At 39.0% G+C, this 20,122-nt stretch overlaps 1 protein-coding gene across 4 annotated transcripts in view; it reads left to right on the forward strand.

Moving 5' to 3' along the window:
• Positions 1-20,122, forward strand: part of LOC145506114 (N(6)-adenosine-methyltransferase non-catalytic subunit METTL14) — a 50,384-nt gene that overhangs the window by 29,601 nt on the left and 661 nt on the right. For 3 of the 4 annotated variants that reach the window (XR_014053556.1, XM_081489984.1, XM_081489973.1), the window contains exon 11: positions 4,604-6,095. The exons of the other annotated variant lie outside the window; for it this stretch is intronic. Coding sequence is in view for 2 of the 3 variants with exons in the window: in XM_081489984.1 (XP_081346110.1) it covers positions 4,604-4,908 (305 nt within the window). In the remaining variant the exon portion in view is untranslated. Of the gene's footprint in view, positions 1-4,603; positions 6,096-20,122 lie in introns of those variants that run through there. 4 annotated transcript variants of the gene reach the window in all.

Raw genomic sequence — 20,122 nt, forward strand, 5'->3', positions numbered from 1 at the left:
CAGCCATGTCTTTACTGATTTTTTTAACTATTCTATGAGAAAGGTATGTTTAAATCTATTAAGATTATGGGTTTGTGGTTCTGTTTAGTTGTCAATTTTGAATTTATGTCTATTCGAGATTGTTATTAGGTATATTTAAAATGTAGGACTTTTATGCCTTCCTAGTAGATTGATGCTCTTAATATTATGAAATGTCCTTCTTAATCCAGTTTCTTAACTTTAAATCCTACTTCATCTAACATTATTACAGTGATTCCAGCTTTTTTTTGGTTTGTGTTTGCTTTGCATAGTATTTCCATCCTTTAGTTTCAGTCTTCCATATCCTTTAACATACCTCTTATGATCAAACACAGAGGTAGTTTTCATTAAATAGGTAGATTTAATCTTTATCTTTGAATTGGGTTTTTTAAAAATAATTGATTGCTCCCTTTCCCATGTTTGGTGTTTTTTTTTTGGTTTCTATTTTTCGGCTGAGAGACATAGGATCTCAGTTCTGCAAATAGGAATTTATCCCGTGCCCCTTGCTTTGGAAGTGTGGAGTCCTGACCACTGGACCACCAGGGAAGCCCCTTAACTGAATTGTTTGGTGGTGGTGGTGGTGGTTTAGTCGCCATGCTCCTTTGTCCATGGGATTCTCCAGGCAAGAATACTGGAGTGAGGTGCCGTTTCCTTCTCCAGGGGATCTTCCCAACACAAGGATTGAACCATGGCCTCCTGCATTGCAGGCAGATTCTTGACCAACTGAGCTACGGGTCAAGTCTATATTTAATGTAATTTCTTTTTTAAAAATGTTTCTTTTTATTTATTCTTGGCTGTGCTGGGTCTTTGTTGCTGCACAGACTTTTCAGCTGGCTGGGGCTGCTCTAGTTACGGTGCACAAGCTTCTCATTTGAGTGGATTTTCTGAAGTAGAGGCTCTAGGATGCGAGAACTTCAGTAGTTCTGGCGCGTGGCCTCACTAGTTGCAGTTTCTAGAATACAGGCTCAGTAATTGTAAACGGGCTTAGATGTCCCGCCGCAGCATGTATGATCTTCCAGGATCAAGGGCAAATCCGTGTCTCCTGCATTGCTGTGGGGTTTCTTTACCACTGAGCCACTAAGAAAACCTTTAATGTAGTTCTGATATTTGTGGTTGTTCAGCCACTCAGTCATGTCCAACTATTTGTGACCCCATGGACTGCAGCACCCCAGCCTTCCCAGTCGTTCACTATTTCCTGGAGTTTGCTCAAACTCAAGTCCATTGACTTGGTGATGCCATCGAACCATCTCATCCTCTGTCATCTCCTCCTTCTCCTTCCCTGAATCTTTCCCAGCATCAGAGTCTTTTCCAGTGAGTTGGCTCTTTGCATTAAGTGGCCCAAGTATTGGAGCTTCAGTTTCAGCATCAGTTCTTCCAAATTTAGGGTTGATTTCTTTTAGAATTGACTGGTTTGATCTCCTTGCTGTCCAAGGGACTCTCAAGAGTCTTCTCCAACACCACAGTTCAAAAGCATCAATTCTCTGGTGCTCAGCCTTGTTTATGGTCCAACTCTCACATCTGTATGTGACTACTGGAAAAACTGTACCTTTGATTATACAGACCTTTGTTGGCAAAGCGATGTCTCTGCTTTTTAATATGCCGTCTAGGTTGGTCATAACTTTCCTTCCAAGGAGCAAGTGTCTTTAAGTTTCATGGCTGCAGTCACCATCTGCATTTTGGAGCCCAAGAAAATTAAATCTGTCACTGTTTCCATTGTTTCCCCATCTATTTGCCATGAAGTGAAGGGACCGGATGCCATGATCTTAGTTTTTTGAATGTTGAGTTTTAAGCCACCTTTTTCACTCTACTCTTTCACTTTCATCAAGAGGCTCTTTAGTTCCTCTTCACTTTCTGCCCTTAGGATGGAGTCGGTCTGCATATCTGAGATATTGATATTTCTCCTGGCAATCTTGATTCCAGCTTGTGCTTCATCCAGCCTGGCATTTCTCATGATGTACTCTGCATATAAGGTAAATAAGCAGGGTGACAATATACAGCCTTGACATAGTCATTTCCCAGTTTTGATCCAGTCCGTTGTTCCATGTCCAGTTCTAACTGTTGCTTCTTAACTTGCAGACAGATTTCTCAGGAGGCAGGTAAGGTGGTCTGGTATCCCATCTCTTAAGAATTTTCCACTGTTTGTCATGATGCACACAGTAAAGACTGTAGTGTTGTCATTGAAGCAGAAGGAGATGTTTTTCTGGAACTCTCTTGCTTTTTCTATGATCCAATAGATGTTGGAAATGTGATCTCTGGTTCCTCTTCTTTTCCTAAATTTAGTTTGTACATCTGGAAGTTCTTGGTTCACATACTGTTGAAGCCTAGCTTGAAGGATTTTGAGTATTACTTTGCTTACATGTGAAATGAGTGCAGTTGTGTGGTAGTTTGAACATTCTTTGGCATTGCCCTTCTTTAAGATTGGAATGAAAACTGATCTTTTCCAGTCCTGTGGCCGCTGCTGAGTTTTCCGTCTTTGGTGGCGTATTGAGTGCAGCACTTTCACAGTATCACTTTTTAGAATTTGAAATAGCTCAGCTGGAATTCTGTCACCTCCACTAGCTTGGTTCATATTAATGCTTCCTAAGGCCCACTTGTCTTCACACTCCAGGACGCCCGGTTCTAGGTGAGTGATCACACCATTGTGGTTATCCAGGTCATTAAGACCTTTTTTGTACAGTTCTTCAGTGTATTCTTGCCACTTCTTATATCTCTTCTGCTTCTGTAAGGTTCATACTGTTTCTGTCCTTTATTGTGCCTGTCTTTGCATGAAATGTTCCTTTGGTATCTCAGATTTTCTTGAGGAGATCTCTAGTCTTTCTCATTCTGTTTTCTCTATTTCTTTGCATTGTTCACTTAAGAAGGCCTTCTTATCCCTCCTTGCTCTTCTCTGGAACTCTGCATTCAGATGGGTATATCTTTCCTTTTCTCCTTAGCCTTTTGCATCTCTTCTTTTCTTAGCTATTTGTAAGACCTCCTCAGACAACCATTTTGCCTTGTTGCATTTCTTTTTCTTAGGAATGGTTTTGATCACCATGTCTTGTACAGTGTTAGGAACCTCTGTCTATACTCTTCAGGCACCCTATCAGATCTGATCCCTTAAATGTATTTGTCACTTCTGCTGTATAGTCATAATGGATTTGATTTAGGTCATACATGAATGGCCTAATGGTTTTCCCTACTTTCTTCAATTTAAGTCTGAATTTGGCAATTAGGAGTTCATGATCTGAGCCACAGTCAGCTCCCCATCTTGTTTTTGCTGACTGTATAGAGCTTCTCCATCTATGGCTGCAAAGAATATAATCCATCTGATTTCAGTGTTGACTATCTGGTGACGTCCATGTATAGAGTTGTCTCTTGTGTTATTGGAAGAGGGTGTTTGCCATGACCATCTTACTGTTTAGTTTACATTGATAACACCTGTTCTGTGTCCCCTTTTCTCTCATTTCTTTTGGGTTAAGTATTCTTACATTATTCAGTGTTTCTTTTTTATTAACTTGTTAGATATTTTTATTGTTCCTTCACTGGTTTTCTTGGAAATTGCAGCATGTACCCTTGAATTATTAAATTCTAAATTAAAATAGCATATTGGTTTTTTTAAAGGGTAGGAATGCTATAGTTTAAACTTCATAGTTTCTTTAGTCTTTTAAAACCAATTTTTCTCAATATATATATATACAGTCATGCCTGAGTTATTACACACATACTAGATATACAGCTACAGGATGAACTTTTGAGTTGTTGAGACTTCTGCTATACATATACATGAACATCTTGTTTGGAGGTTTAGTAGATGATTTTACTCTCTTATGAAAGTAAAATATTTTGGCAGCAGAGCTTGTGGCAAGCAAGTATTTCCTCTTCACTGACTTAAAAGAAAGTAACATGACTAGATGCTCAGCTGGAGTTGTGTGTTTTTCAGAAAGTGTAGATGTCCATAGATATTGAATATTAAGATTATGGCTGTAGTGTCTGAGGAAATAAGGAACAGATTTTTATCTTCCATCATTAACCTTCATACCCCAAAACAGCCCTTGAATCTGGGAACAGTCTCCAGTGGTAACTGCTATTTAAAGGAAGTAGAAAACTTTAAAGAAAAAGCAAAGCTATTTGAACAATAAAAGGGAACATCAAACAGATGGTAATCTTTTAATAATTGAAAAGTCAGTGTAACAACATTAAAGAAAATTTTCAAGAGGAAAAAAGAAAAAAAAAAGGAAAAAAGAAAAAAAAAACTGGAACCGTTTCTACAAGTAGGAAGGTGATATAAAATTTAATAAATTTTCACTAAGCCGGAACTCAGTGTAGTGTCTAATATTTTCTAAATCCTGTTCTCACAGAATGTGAAATATGGATGGAAATGACGATTATATTACAAAAGTTACAGTTTAAGACAAAAAACAAACAAAATATATATATATGAAGTCAAAGACCATAGTTAAATGCCACATGTTCTGTGTAAGATATCAATATTGGGTAAGTGATAGGGACATCTTTAGAAATACACTGGAGCTTTGAAATGGCTCCTAAAGATCAGTAAGAGAATTGGGGGGGGGGGAAAGGTTAATCTTTTTTCCCTCCATTTCAGGGTGGCTTACAGTTGGACCAACTCTTACAAATAGTAACTACAATGCAGAAACGTATGCATCTTACTTCAGTGCCCCGAATTCCTATTTGACTGGATGTACAGAGGAAATTGAGAGACTTCGACCAAAATCACCTCCTCCCAAATCTAAATCTGATCGAGGAGGTGGAGCTCCCAGAGGAGGTGGAAGAGGTGGCACTTCTGCTGGCCGTGGGCGAGAGAGAAACCGATCTAACTTCCGAGGAGAAAGAGGTGGCTTCAGGGGGGGCCGTGGAGGAGCACACAGAGGTGGCTTTCCACCTCGATAGTTTTTTAGGGCACCGATCCTATTAATGCCCCTTCACCTTCTTTCCAATAGTTTGAATTTCAACCAGAGATGTTTAGAACTCTGTTCCAGCTTGCACTTTGCTCTAGTTTCTCAAAGCTACAGGAATATTTCAATCAACCTCCCTTGCAGTTGTCACTGTCTCGTTTTATTCAAGGTAAATGAGTCATCCTGTATTTTGTCCTGTGCATGTAACCAAACAAGAGTGGAACAACACAAATACCTTCACTTTCAGAAACTGAATTTAGTCTAATTAAAAAGGCTTTTGCTTTTTAGGAATAAAGTGAGCAGTGAAAAAGACCCAGTCTGAAGTATCATACTGGTGCTGACAGTTGTTGATCATGGGCATCCCACTGCTGTCACAGCAAATGGGAAGCTGTTTGGCAGCCTTGATGGAGTGGAGTTGGGACAGATGGTAAACTTCTCTTAGGGTTTCAATATTTCTCATTGAAACAATAAAAGACACTTTTTTTCTTTCTTTTTGAAAAATCTTAAGTAAACTCGTGTAATTTGATCACAGGAGAAATTAAGAGACTTGGAACAAAAACCTCCTCTCAAGTCTAAATCTGATCAGGGAGGTGGATCCACCGAGTGGGCAGAGAGGAGGTAGATCCTATAGGCGTACTTTACAAAAAGGAAAAAAAGTGCTCATTATAATCTCAGTTGTGCAGCTACCGATGACTGTTACTCATGCTTCCTAAGAAGCTGGCGAGGACAAATAGCCGAGTAGCCAAGGACAATAGAACTTTGGTGTGATCTTGGGTTGACTTTCAAAGCAGTTTCATATTCCTTAGCAAAATAAAAGAATTGGAAGCAACAGATACACCCTACACCCGGTTATCAGGTACTTGGTTTAAACATTTTGGGGAATAAAGTACTTGGTGATGGGAAAATCACATGCATTTTAAACTTGTTATGGGGAAAACTTAAGGTAAAACCAGTTACAGAAAACTCTCAACTTAAGAAGAGACCTTGGAAAAATGGAACTGCAGTTGCCTTCTAAGGGACTGGTTTTCCAGATAAGTTAGTTGTATGAGATTTTCTATTGTCATTTCTGTACTGTCACTCATGTTTTGCATGAATCTGCTGAGTGAAATAATGCCATTATTGTTGATAAACATATTTTTTATTTTATGTATGATTTTTCTAATGAAACTTTAAACCTTTGAACTTCTAGAGTCTCTTTTCTGTGAGTGGAATTGTCGTCATTACCAAATGAAAAAGGATTGACCTCAGACTATTCTCTTGGTCTGTGAGTAGCCCTTCTGTGCTTTTCATTGGCTCATAAAATGAGGTTATGTTATATCCTTTAAAGACTCAGTTTGAAGATAGGGACTGAATTATAGGAATATGCTTGAGATCCTTAAAAGCCTGATGAATTTTACTTGCTCAACCTGTTAGAGCTTTCTAGTACAGGTAGCATTTGACTAATGTCCTTCTTGATGTAGATATGATGTGGAACTATTGGTTAGAATTTTTACTGAAATGGTGGTACATTTTCAGTTTCAGTAATTAAAACTTACCAGAGAGAGAACTGCATTTGTTAAAGGTGACCTGGGAATGAAGAAGACAGATGCTCAGTTGCCCAGTGGGAGTCCTTAGACACACCAGCTAGGGAGTGACTCTGTCCTGTAAGTAGGACTCTAGCCTGGTCCCTGCTCTGGGTCAGCTAGGACAGAGTTTGTGGTGGGGAATAGCATACCAAAACACTGCTGAACCATATTAGACCAGGAAATTGTTGTGATGTCAGTCAAAGCGTAGAAGGAGAAAGACAGGGCACGAGGTGTCAAGCTTTTTAGTGGGGGATCGAGTGTGGACCCAGACTTGGTAGCCAGGTCGCATATCCAGAGTTGGAGTGGGCATCAGTGCTGCACCAGCTAATACTTTGGTAAGTAGAAGAGTCGCCTCCTATTAGTCCTTAGCTCATAAAAACTACGTATCTCTCTTATTTGTAAACCGAGTTATTGTTATGCCACATTTTCATTTTAAATTGATGGGATTGTAATGGTTGGATGCCTGGGACAGCACACTGTAACAGAATGATTCCCTTGCATGTCTCTTAAAATACTTTCTACCCATTTTAGTTGTTAACTTACAGTGTTCTGATTACAGCAGCTTATTTTTAAAACCTGTACTGTTTTCATTCTGAACTTAAGAACATAAGATTTAGTCTTTGAAGTATAGTTCTAGATTTTATTGATTTAATATAATTTGTATTAACTTGACACAATGATCACCCAGTTGGGATTCGTTCTAAATAGTAGTCTTTGATCGGAAAGTCTCTTTTTGTGTGTGCGCAGTTAAAAACATAAGCCTTTGTGTATAAGAAAGGCTTTTCTTGGAACAGTCCTGTATAATCTTGGGGTCCATGTAGGACATTAGCATTATCTTTGATGTTCAGTGATAGGGACTGAACTGATATGGACTTAGGTATATTCTGTCAGTTTTTAAGCTATAAACCTAGGACTCCCCAGGAGGTTAGAACATTTGTCTGGCAAATTGAGCCAATTGAAGACTCCATTTCTGAAAAGTCACATTGCTTCTGTTCTCAAGACCCCCAGTCAATTACTCATATGAACATTGTTAGGTATGATGCACAGAGAAAATACTACCTCATTTAATCTAGATGTTCTTTTTCTGTAAACCCTTTTTCTAAAATTTGACAAAATATTAAAATGATCAGTTTGAGTCTGTGTTACACTTCTTTTGTAACTAGAGGGGCTAATGAGCAATGAAATCAAATAAGGTAGGTTTTTTCCAAAAATACTTCTAAAAAATTGAATTTGAAGTCCGTGATATAAAGTGCATATAGGAATTAAGTATATAATGTGAATCAGTGAAGCAAGCCATGAGTTTATTTTATAGTGGATAATGACTGCAGCCATGAAATTAAAAGACGCTTACTCCTTGGAAGGAAAGTTATGACAACCTAGACAGCATATTAAAGAGCAGAGATATTACTTTGCCAACAAAAGTCCGTCTAGTCAAGGCTATGGTTTTTCCAGTGGTCATGTATGGATGTGAGAGTTGGACGGTGAAGAAAGCTGAGCACTGAAGAATTGATGCTTTTGAACTGTGGTGTTGGAGAAGACTCTTGAGAGTCCCTTGGATAGCAAGGAGATCCAATCAATCCATCCTAAAAGAGATCAATCCTGGGTGTTCATTGGAAGGTCTGATGTTGAAGCTGAAGCTCCAGTACTTTGGCCACCTCATGCGAAGAGTTGACTCATTGGAAAAGACCCTAATGCTGGGTAGGATTGGGGGCGGGAGGAGAGGGGGACGACAGAGGATGAGATGGTTGGATGGCATCACCGACTCGATGAACATGGGTTTGGGTAGACTCCGGGAGTTGGTGATGGACAGAGAGGCCTGGCGTGCTGCAATTCATGGGGTCACAGAGAGTCGGACACGACTGAGTGACTGAACTGAACTGAACTGATATATAGGTCTTTTGTTTCTTTAGGTAGATCTATTCCTGAGTATTTTTATTCTTTTCGTTCCATGGTGAATGGAATTGTTTCCTTAATTTCTCTTTTTGTTTTCTCATTGTTAGTGTATAGGAGTGCAAGGGATTTCTGTGTGTTAATTATATATCCTGCAACTTTACTATATTCATTGATTAGGAGTCTTTAAGGTTTTCTATGTAGAGGATCATGTCATCTGCAAACAGTGAGAGTTTTACTTCTTCTTTTCCAGTCTGGATTCCTTTTATTTCTTTTTCTTCTCTGATTGCTGTGGCCAAAACTTCCAAAACTGTTGAATAGTAGTGGTGAGAGTGGGCACCCTTGTCTTGTTCCTGACTTTAGGGGAAATGCTTTCAGTTTTTCACCATTGACGATAATGTTTGCTGTGGGTTTGTCACATATAGCTTTTATTATGTTGAGGTGTGTTCCTTCTATTCCTGCTTTCTGGAGGATTTTTATCATAAATGGATGTTGAATTTTGTCAAAGGCTTTCTCTGCATCTATTGAGATAATCATATGGTTTTTATCTTTCTATTTGTTAATGTGGCGTATTATGTTGATTGATTTGTGGATATTGAATCCTTGTATCCCTGGGATAAAGCCCACTTGGTCATGATGTATGATCTTTTTAATATGTTGTTGGATTCTGTTTTCTAGAATTTTGTTAAGGATTTTTGCATCTGTGTTCATCAGTGATATTGGCCTGTAGTTTTCTTTTTTTGTGGCATCTTTGTCTGGTTTTGGTGTTAGAGTGATGGTGGCCTCATAAGATGAGTTTGGAAGTTTACCTTCCTCTGCAATTTTCTGGAAGAGTTTGGGTAGGATCGATGTTAGCTCTTCTGTAAATTTTTGGTAGAATTCAGCTGTGAAGCCATCTGGTCCTGGGCTTTTGTTTGCTGGAAGATTTCTGATTACAGTTTCGATTTCCGTGCTTGTGATGGGTCTGTTAAGATTTTCTATTTCTTCCTGGTTCAGTTTTGGAAAGTTGTATTTTTCTAAGAATTTGTCCATTTCTTCCAAATTGTCCATTTTATTGGCATATAGTTGCTGATAGTAATCTCTTATGATCCTTTGTATTTCTGTGTAGTCTGTTGTGATCTCTCCATTTTCATTTCTAATTTTGTTGATTTGGTTCTTCTCCCTTTGTTTCTTGATGAGTCTGGCTAATGGTTTGTCAGTTTTATTTATCTTCTCAAAGAACCAGCTTTTGGCTTTGTTGATTTTTACTATGGTCTCTTTTGTTTCTTTTGCATTTATTTCTGCCCTAATTTTTATGATTTCTTTCCTTCTCCTAACCCTGGGGCTCTTCATTTCTTCCTTTGCTAGTTGCTTTAAGTGTAGAATTAGGTTATTTATTTGACTTTTTTCTTGTTTCTTGAGGTAAGCCTGTATTGTTATGAATCTTCCCCTGAGCACTGCTTTTACAGTGTCCCATAGGTTTTGGGTTGTTGTGTTTTCATTTTCACTCATTTCTATGCATATTTTGATTTCTTTTTTTATTTCTTCTGTGATTTGTTGGTTATTTAGCAGCGTGTTGTTCAGCCTCCATATGTTGGAATTTTTAATAATTTTTCTCCAGTAATTGACATCTAATCTTACTGCATTGTGGTCAGAAAAGATGCTTGGAATGATTTCAGTTTTTTTGAATTTACTAAGGCTAGATTTATGGCCCAGGATGTGATCTCTCCTGGAGAAGGTTCCATGTGCCCTTGAGAAAAAAGGTGAAATTCATTGTTTTGGGGTGAAATGTCCTGTAGATGTCAATTAGGTCTAACTGGCCTATTGTATCATTTAAAGTTTGTGTTTCCTTGTTAATTTTCTATTTAGTTGATCTGTCCATAGGTGTGAGTGGGGTATTAAAGTCTCCCACTGTTACTGTGTTATTGTTAATTTCCCCTTTCATACTGGTTAGCATTTGCCTTACATATTGCGGTCCTCCTATGTTGGGTGCATATATATTTATAATTGTTATATCTTCTTCTTGGATCGATCCTTTGATCATTATGTAGTGTCCTTGTCTCTTTTCACAGCCTTTAAAGTCTATTTCATCTGATATGTGTATTGCTACTCCTGCTTTCTTTTGGTCTCTATTTGTGTGGAATATCTTTTTCCAGCCCTTCACTTTCAGTCTGTATGTGTCCCTTGTTTTGAGGTGGGTCTCTTGTAGACAACATATATAGGGGTCTTGTTTTTGTATCCATTCAGCCAGTCTTTGTCTTTTGGTTGGGGCATTCAACCCATTTACGTTTAAGGTCATTATTGATAAGTATGATCCCGTTGCCATTTACTTTGTTGTTTTGGGTTAGAGTTTATACACACTTTCTGTGTTTCCTGTCTAGAGAAAGCCTTTAGCATTTATTGGAGAGCTGGTTTGGTGGTGCTGAATTCTCTGAGCTTTTGCTTGTCTGTAAAGCTTTTGATTTCTCCTTCATATTTGAATGAGATCCTTGCTGGGTACAGTAATCTGGGCTGTAGGTTTTTCTCTTTCATCGCTTTAAGTATGTCCTTCCATTCCCTTCTGGCCTAAAGAGTTTCTGTTGAAAGAACAGCTGTTACCCTTATGGGAATCCCCTTGTGTGTTATTTGTTGTTTTTCCCTTGCTGCTTTTAACATTTGTTCTTTGTGTTTGATCTTTGTTAATTTGATTAATATGTGTCTTGGGGTGTTTCGCCTTGGGTTTATCCTGTTTGGGACTCTGGGTTTCTTGGACTTGGGTGACTATTTCCTTCCCCATTTTAGGGAAGTTTTCAACTATTATCTCCTCAAGTATTTTCTCATGGTCTTTCTTTTTGTCTTCTTCTTCTGGGACTCCTATGATTTGAATGTTGGGGTATTTAACATTGTCCCAGAGGTCTCTGTGGTTGCCTTCATTTCTTTTAATTCTTTTTTCTTTTTTCCTCTCTGCTTCATTTATTTCTACCATTCTATCTTCTACCTCACTTATCCTATCTTCTGCCTCTGTTATTCTACTGTGAGTTCCCTCCAGAGTGTTTTTGATCTCATTTATTGCATTATTCATTATATATTGACTCTTTTTTATTTCTTCTAGGTCCTTGTTAAACATTTCTTGCATCTTCTCAATCCTTGTCTCCAGACTATTTATCTGTAACTCCATTTTGTTTTCAAGATTTTGGATCATTTTCACTATCATTATTCGGAATTCTTTATCAGGTAGATTCCCTATCTTTTCCTCTTTTGTTTGGTTTGATGGGCATTTATCCTGTTCCTTTACCTGCTGAGTATTTCTCTGCCTTTTCATCTTGTTTATATTGCTGAGTTTGGGGTGGCCTTTCCGTATTCTGGCAGTTTGTGGTTCCTCTTTATTGTGGAGGTTCCTCACTGTTTGGTGGGATTGGATGGGTGGCTTGTCAAGGTTATGCTAATTTTTAAAACATTTTTTTTTGGTATACTAGAGTTTACTGCTGCAAATTTATGTCAATATGCCAAATCTGATTTCCCCTAATTCATAAATGTGATAATAGCCTTTTTGCCAAACATGCATGATAAGTCCCTAAAACATTGATTGGGTAACATTAAACCTCATGGGGTATCCTAAAACTGTATTTTTGAAACAATATCTTTTTAAACAAGAGTTTTTCATAGACTTAAGGTGTACCCTAGTTTGAAAAATATTGGCTTCAAAGTCTTATTCTGTAAATGATCTTAAAATAGAAAATTCTTATCATATAAGAGCTCTGTGTTTATAACTGTTAATATTTTTTAATGTCATGAAAATAAAAAACATACTCTGAAAATCCTTTCACAGCTCATACTCTTGAGACCAGATCTGTAGTCATTATTATGATAGTTTCCTAAACTAGACATTAGTTATTTTGCTTCCCAAATTGACTTCATTCTTTATGTAGTTTAAAATTGGATTTTCATGGATGACAGTGGCTCTGGAAATCATATTCATGAGGACATACTTTGGGAATTGGGGGAGTTAAGCCTGGACAAGGGACGTGACAGGGATACATGATAGCCTTTGAACTTTCTGAAAACTGTCAAGTGGAAGAATTCACCTGTGACCTCAAGACAGAGTGTGCACAAAAGGGAAATTCCAGTAATGCAATCTGCTAAATATGATTTTCTAACAGCACTGTTCATAAATGGCTGCTTGGGAAGGAGTAAGCTTCTTAGCACGTTGTTTCCACAGAGGCCAGGAAACATCTGTTAGAGATGATGACTGGGGATTTCTGTTGCTTCTTTCAACTAAGATTTTTTTCCTTTTTATCCAGATTATTCAGTGTTATGTCTTGTTTTCAGCAACTATAATTTATGTAGTTAATTCTCCCCCAAAGAACTCTTCTCTGGAAAATTACCAGCTAAACTTTTTGGAAGGTTTCCAGACCCTCAGTGTGTAATGCCTCCTAGTGGAGCTGAAGTTACCTTTGAACATGATCTAAATTTTGATCTCTGCTCTTCATGATTTTATTAATAGAGAAACATGTTTCCATCTGGCAGCATTTTTTAAAAAGACTAATATACTACTCCTAATTATTAATCTTACTAGGTTAGATTTCTAGGAAGTGAAGGTAGTAACATTTAGTAACATCCTCAAAGATGTGCCTTTTTGAGTGAGTGAACTCTTATTTTTCTCATACTGATTCTTCAGCATTCCAAATACAAATTCTTGCTTTTGGTTTATATATTACTAAAGTTTTGATTTAACACCTAAAGCAGCTTGGTTTAATATTTTTCTCATTGAAGAGTTTATTTTAATCTCTGAGACCATCTTTTAATTGTATACTTCTGTAGAATTTAAAGATGTTTGGTTTTAAGGACATAAATTAAAATATTCACGAGACATGTAGGAGTCCTAGTTTTCTTGATCCTTAGCAAGTTTAATGTAAAAACCTAGTATTAATAGCAGTGAAACTGTGGTGATGGATACCACTGTGTGCCAAGAATTGTTCTAAGTCTTTTATTAACTTAATCCATGAAACAACTGAAAAGGAAACTGAAGCACAGAAAGGTGTCTAACTCAGCTGTATCACACACCTGTGTGGTAGAGCTACAATAGAAATCCACATGGCTGGTCCAGAGCCCATGCTGTTAGCCATTATGCCCTCCTGCCTCTCAGGGTTTGGGGGATGGGGTAACTCTTTCAGAACACTCTGGGACAGCACTCACCATTTTCAGCAAGTAGTCATTTGGGATTCACCGGTGCATTTCCATTATATATTGGGTTCTTCTACCATTGAAGGGTTTTCCTAGGTGGCGCTAGTTGCAAAGAACCTGCCTGCCAGTGCAGGAGACCTGAGACGTGTGTTTGATCCTTGGGACAGGAAGATCCCCTGGAGGAGGGCACAGCAACCCCCTCCAGTATTCTTCCCTGGAGAATCCCATAGACAGAGGAAACTTACGTGCTACAGTCCATAGGGTTACAAAGAGTCAGACCAACTGAAGCAGCTTAGCACCTGCACCGTTGAAATCTAGTCCCTGTTGTGCTCTGTATTATACTCCTTCCTATGCTCTTGAGTCTGACTCTTTTAAGTGTTTTGTTTGTTTCTTTTTCTGTTTTTCTCTTTTCAACCTTCAACATTGTTAGAGTTGAGTGAAACAGTACTGCCACTATTTTTTTTCCGATATAATACTGGACTCTGCCGGTATTTAAATGTCAAATCCCTACCTGTCTTAAATAACAAAATCCTTCCTTCTGTCTGTGACCATCTCTCATCCCTTTCTTGAGCTGCCTCCATTCTGTCTCGTATTCCTCAACCTTTTCTAATCTAGCATTTAAGCTCATTGACCCAGTAAAATTGTTCTTACCAGTTCTCCCTGACCTTTTCTTTTTTAAAACTAATTCCAATGTACCTCTTAGTCTTTATAGCTTGCCTTTGGGGAGCCTGGAACTTGCCTGTCCACCCCCATGTACCCCTTTCCCTTGGCGCTGTGACATCCTCCTGCCATGTCTTCCATCTTCTCTGACACTTCCTTTTCAGTCTCTCCAGGTTTCTATTTTACTGTCTGTCAAGGATTTGTTGTGCTCTTACGACAGGATTTCTCTATATTTTTGTTTTTTTTTTCTTTCATCCACTTGTGTGGCTTTTTCCCTCTCTATGTGTAGATGGCTTGCACATTTCCAGCCGAGAGTTCTTTCCTGAGCCTCAGACCCATATTTTTAGGTGCTATAGTTGGTCTCACTTGCGTAACTTACAAGGTACCTTAAGGTACAAATGTGAACTACCCCTTACACACAGAGACACACACATTAACACAGTCTGTTTCAATTCCATGTTTCCTTTTTAAGGGAATGGTCTATCTACCCAGCTATCCAAAGCAGAAATAGTTTTCAGACGCTTCCTTCTCCCTCACTAGCTCCAGTTCCTCCCTTTTCTGTCAGATACCATCATTTTAGTTCAGGCCACCCTATGTGTCCTCAAAGGGACTATTCTGAGAGCTGCTTAAATGGTTTCTCTACTTTAGTTCTGCCGCCTCACATCCCAAAGTGATCTTCCTAGAGGATGATCTTATGTGTCTTGCTGAAGTTACTTTGAATGTCTGCAGTTTGCTTTTAGGCTTAAGTCCAAACTCCCCATTGACCAGAACTCACTCAGTTTTCTCTTTTGCTGCTTTTTTCTCCTTGGTAAGTTCCAGTCAACTTTAAACTTAAAATCCTTTAGGTTTATTGGAAGGGTAATATATGCTATCTCTCACTCTGGGCCTTCCTGCATATTTTTTTCCTTTTCTGGAACATTTTACCAGTACTCCCTATGACCTGGCTAATGTCTACCAAATTTTCCAGGTCCCAGCTTCAGTGTTTTAAGTACTGTGAAATCTTTACTGACTATACCCTGCCCCCAGCTGGATTAGGTCAGATATCCCTAATATATATACAGTATCATGCACGTGCCTGCGTGCTCAGTTGTGCCCGACTCTTTTGCAGTCCCACAGACGAAAGCCTGCCAGGCTTCTCAGTCCATGGGATTTTCCAGGCAAGATTACTGGAGCAGGTTGCCATTTCCTTGATCTTTCCAAGCGAAGGATTGAACCTGTGTCTCTTGCATTGCCGGCAGATTCTATACCGCTGAGCCACCAGGGAGCCCATATATGATATATATATACATACAGACATATGTATATATAGCATATAGACATGAGATTTGGTTTGTGGTCTTACTGTTGTCTGTCTCCCCAGTAGAGGTATAATGCCTGACACATTGCACACAGCAGGTGTGAAGTAAATACTTGCTAAGTGAGAACTTACTACCTCTTTGAACAGCACATTCTTTGAGCACCTAACTAATTACTTAGAAGTTTCTTCTTTCAGTTGAGCTGCACCTTGTCACTTATATTTATTGGTTCTATTTTCTATACCCTTGGGAATACACAGGGCAATAGTTAAACTATTTCTTAATTTTTTTAAAAGTTGTACCTCATGTATAGTTATTATGAAATACTGGCTATATTCCCTGTATTGTACAATATATCCTTGTAGTTTGTTTTATACATAGTATTTTGTACCTCTTAATGCCCTATTCCTATCTTGCTCTTTCCACCCCACTTCCCTTTACCTACTGGTAACCGTTGTTCTCTATATCTGTGAGTCAGTTTCTTTGTTATATTCACTAGTTTCTTTCATTTTTTTAGACTCTACATGTAAATGATAACATGCAGTATTTATCTTCTCTGACTTAATTTCACTAAGCGTAATACCCTCCAAGTCCATCCATATTGTTGCACTTGGCAAAATTTCCTTCTTTTTTTGCTGTTGTTGCTGAGTAGTATTCCATTGTATGAGAGTGTGTGTGTGTGTATACACCACATATTTATCCCTTGTCTGCTGATGAGCACTTGGATTGCTTCCTTAGCTTTTTGTGTGTGTATGAGTGTGTGTGTGTATATACACACCACATATTTATCTGCTCGTCTGCTGATGAGCACTTGGGTTGCTCCCTTAGCTGTGTGTGTGTGTGTGTGTGTGTGTGTGTGTGTGTATACACACCACATATTTATCTGCTCGTCTGCTGATGAGCACTTGGGTTGCTCCCTTAGCTCTGTGTGTGTGTGTGTGTGTGTGTAGGTGTGTGTATGAGGGTGTGTGTGTGTGTGTACACACCGCATGTTTATCTGCTCGTCTGCTGATGAGCACTTGGGTTGCTCCCTTAGCTGTGTGTGTGTATGAGTGTGTGTGTGTGTATGAGTGTGTGTGTGAGTGTGTGTGTGTATACACACCGCATATTTATCTGCTCGTCTGCTGATGAGCACTTGGGTTGCTCCCTTAGCTTTGCGTGTGTGTATGAGTGTGTGTGTGTATACACACTGCATATTTATCTGCTCGTCTGCTGATGAGCACTTGGGTTGCTCCCTTAGCTTGGCTTTGCTGCTGTGTCACCTCGGGGTGCGTGTATCTTTTCAAATTCGTGTTTTTATTTTTTTCAGGAAGGTACCCAGGAGTGGAATTGCTAGGACATGTGGTAGTTATGTTTTTAGTTTTTTGAGGAACCTCCATACTGTTTTCCACAGTGGCTGTACCAACTTGATTTCCACTGGCAGTGTATGAGGCTTCCCTTTTCTCCATCTTCACCAACATTTCTTATTTGTGTTCTTTTCGATGCTAGCCATTCTGGTAGGTGTGATAGCTCATTGTGGTTTTGATTTGCATTTTTCCGATTAACAGTGTTGAGCTTCTTTTCATGTTCCTGCTGGCCATCTTTATGCCTTGGAAAAATGTCTGTTCAGGTCTTCTGCCCAGTTTTTAGTTGGATTTGTTTGTTTGTTTTGTGAGCTGTTTGTATATATTTAGATAGCAATCCCTTATTGGCTATATCATTGGCAAATATTTTCTCCCATTTAGTAGTTACCTTTTCGTTTTATGGTTTCCCTTGCTGTGCAATTTCTTTTAAATGTAATCAGGTCCCATTTGTCTAATTTTGCTTTTATTTCCTTTACTTTAGGAAACAGACAAAAAAAATTACTGCTACAATTTATGTCAAAGAGTGTTCTATGTTTTCCTCCGGGAAATTTATGGTTTCTGGTCTTAAATTTAGGTGTTGAATACATTTTGAGTTTGTTTTTGTGTGTGGTGTTAGAGAATGTTCTAATTTCATTCTTTTACATATAACTATTCAGTTTTCCTACCACCATTTATTGAAGAGACTGTCTTTTCTCCATTATATATTCTTGCTTTGACCATAGATGCGTGAGTTTATTTCTGATCTGTCCTGTTTTATTGATCTATTTGTCTATTTTTGTTCCAGTACTATAGTATTTTTTATTACTGTAGTTTCATATTATATGCTGAAGTCAGGGAGAGTGATTCTTCTAGTTGGTTTTCTTTCTCAAGATTGTTTGGGGCCTTTTATGTTTCCATACAGATTTTATAATTATTTGTTCTATTACTGTGAAAAATGCCCTTGGTATTTTGATAGGGATTGCATTGAATCTGTAGATTGCCTTAGGTAGATAAGTTATTTTAACAATATTAATTCTTCCAGTCCATGAACACAGTATACCTTTCCATCTGCTTGTGTTGTCTTTAATTTCTTTCATCATTGTCTTCTTCAGTCTCTCAGTCATGTCCGACTCTTTGCGACCCCATGGACTGCAGCACACCAGGCTTCCCTGTCCTTCACTATCTCCTGGAGTTTGCTCAAACTCATGTCCATTGAGTCAATGATGCTATTCAACCATCTCTTCCTCTGTCAACCTTTTCTCCTTCTGCCTTCAGTCGTTCCCCCAAATCAGGGTCTTTTCCAATGAGTCGGTTCCTCAAATCAGGTGGCCAAAGTATTGGAGCTTCAGCATTAGCTCTTGCAGTGAATATAGAGTTGATTTCCTTTAGGATTGATTGGTTTGATCTCCTTGCTGTCCAAGAGACTCTCAAGACTGTTCTCTAGCCCCACAGCTTGAAAGCATCAATTCTTCATTGCTCAGCTTTCTTTATGGTTGGTCCAGCTCTCACATCTGTACATGACTGCTGGAAAAACGATAGCTTTGACTATTCTGACCTTTGTTGGCAAAGTGATGTTTCTGCTTTTTAATATGCTGTCTGCGTTTGTCATAGCTTTTCTTCCAAGAAGCAAGCGTCTTCTAATTTCATGGCTGCTATCACTGTCCACAGTGATTTTGGAGCCCAAGAAAATAAAGTCAGCCACTGTTCCCACTTTTTCCCCACCTATTTGCCGTGAAGTAATGGGACCAGATGCCATGATCTTAGTTTTTTGAACGTTGCTTTGAGCCACCTTTTTCACTGTCCCCTTTCACCCTCAAGAGGCTCTTTAGTTCCTCTTCTCTGTCTGCCGTTAGGGTGGTATCAACTGCATATCTGAGATATATCTTACTGATATTTCTCCTGGCAATCTTGATTCCAGCTGGAGATTCATCCAGCCCCACATTTCACATGATGTAGTTTGCATAAAAGTTACATAAGCAGGGTGATAATATACAGCCTTGACATACTCCTTTCCCCGTTTTGAACCATTTGGTTGTTCCATGTCCAGTATCTAACTGTTGCTTCTTGACCTGCATACAGGTTTCTCAGGAGGCACTTAAGAGGGTCTGGTATTCCCATCTGTTTAAGAATTGCCCTCAGTTTGTTGTGGTGCATAAGTGGGTAGTCAGAGGCTTTAGTGTAGTCAATGGATAGAAGTAGATGTTCTTCTGGAATTCCCTTGCTTTTTCTATTGAGAGGGTCAGGCTTGAAGGCCAGGGGTCTCCAAATGGAGAAAATAGGCTGCAAGTGTCAGACATTTTTTCTCTCTCCCTTAAGTGGCAGGAGGAAACAAACTCTATGGAAAATATTTTTTTCTTAAGCTATGCTAATGAAACTATGTATTTGCTTTGAAATTTGCCCTTCTTCAAAAGACTAACTATGACTAACTTCTTTTCTCAAACCTTGGGCTGATAATAGCTCAACAAACCAGTATTCATATCAACTGTTTTATGGCTGGGGGATGACACACCTCGTGCTATCCTATCTCAAAAATGCATATTGTGGGAGAGGGGCCTGGTGAAACTCTCTCAGCCTTGAGGTGTCTCTCTTATATGATTAATAGCTTTCTAACAGACATAAGACAGCTTGCTAAAACTGGCAGGGGGGCACTCTCCATGTCCCTTCTGATGTCCATGTCAGAGGCTTTCTCTGTCCCTTCTCTTACTTTAATAAAACTCTGCTACACAAAAGCTGTTGAGTGATCAAGCCTGGTCCCTGGTTCCAAAGCTAAACCTTCTTCTTCGGAGATCATGAATCCGACACCGTTCACCGTAAGCTATCATCTTGGGGGCTCATCCAGGATCTTCAGGACAAGGTAAGAACACTCAGAGCTGTAGCTTCTTTGCTTTCTCCATGTACACGTTTTTTGCTTTACTTTACTAACTCTGCAGTGTGCTTGTGTGAATGAATGACACGCCCTGCGTGAAACAAGTGATGAGCCCTGCTCTGTGGTTTTGCGGTGCCCTGTAATGACTGAAGGTAGCCCCCAAAAGGGGAACCTTATTGGGGGTTTATACCGACCTGCCAATGCCAAGAGACACCCAACCTCCCTGCGAGGGGAGCAGCCAGAGATGGGCAAAGCGTGTGGACTGAACTTTCCTTTCTCGGTCAGCTTTTCCTGGTCTCTTTGACCGCTTCGTAATTGCGTGGGAAGTTAGAACTACTAACCTGATCTGCCGGACCACAGACTTTCAAGAGACTTCTGATCTATGCTGTTATTGTGTACTGTTACTTAGGTCCCAAACTTAGATTGGTAGTCAGGAAGTGCCTAGCTTTGCTAGGAGTTGAAAGTTTGG

This window comes from Giraffa tippelskirchi, chromosome 1 (assembly GCF_054371585.1).
Source record: "Giraffa tippelskirchi isolate mGirTip1 chromosome 1, T2T-mGirTip1v1.2.pri, whole genome shotgun sequence".
Taxonomy (NCBI): Eukaryota; Metazoa; Chordata; class Mammalia; order Artiodactyla; family Giraffidae; genus Giraffa; species Giraffa tippelskirchi.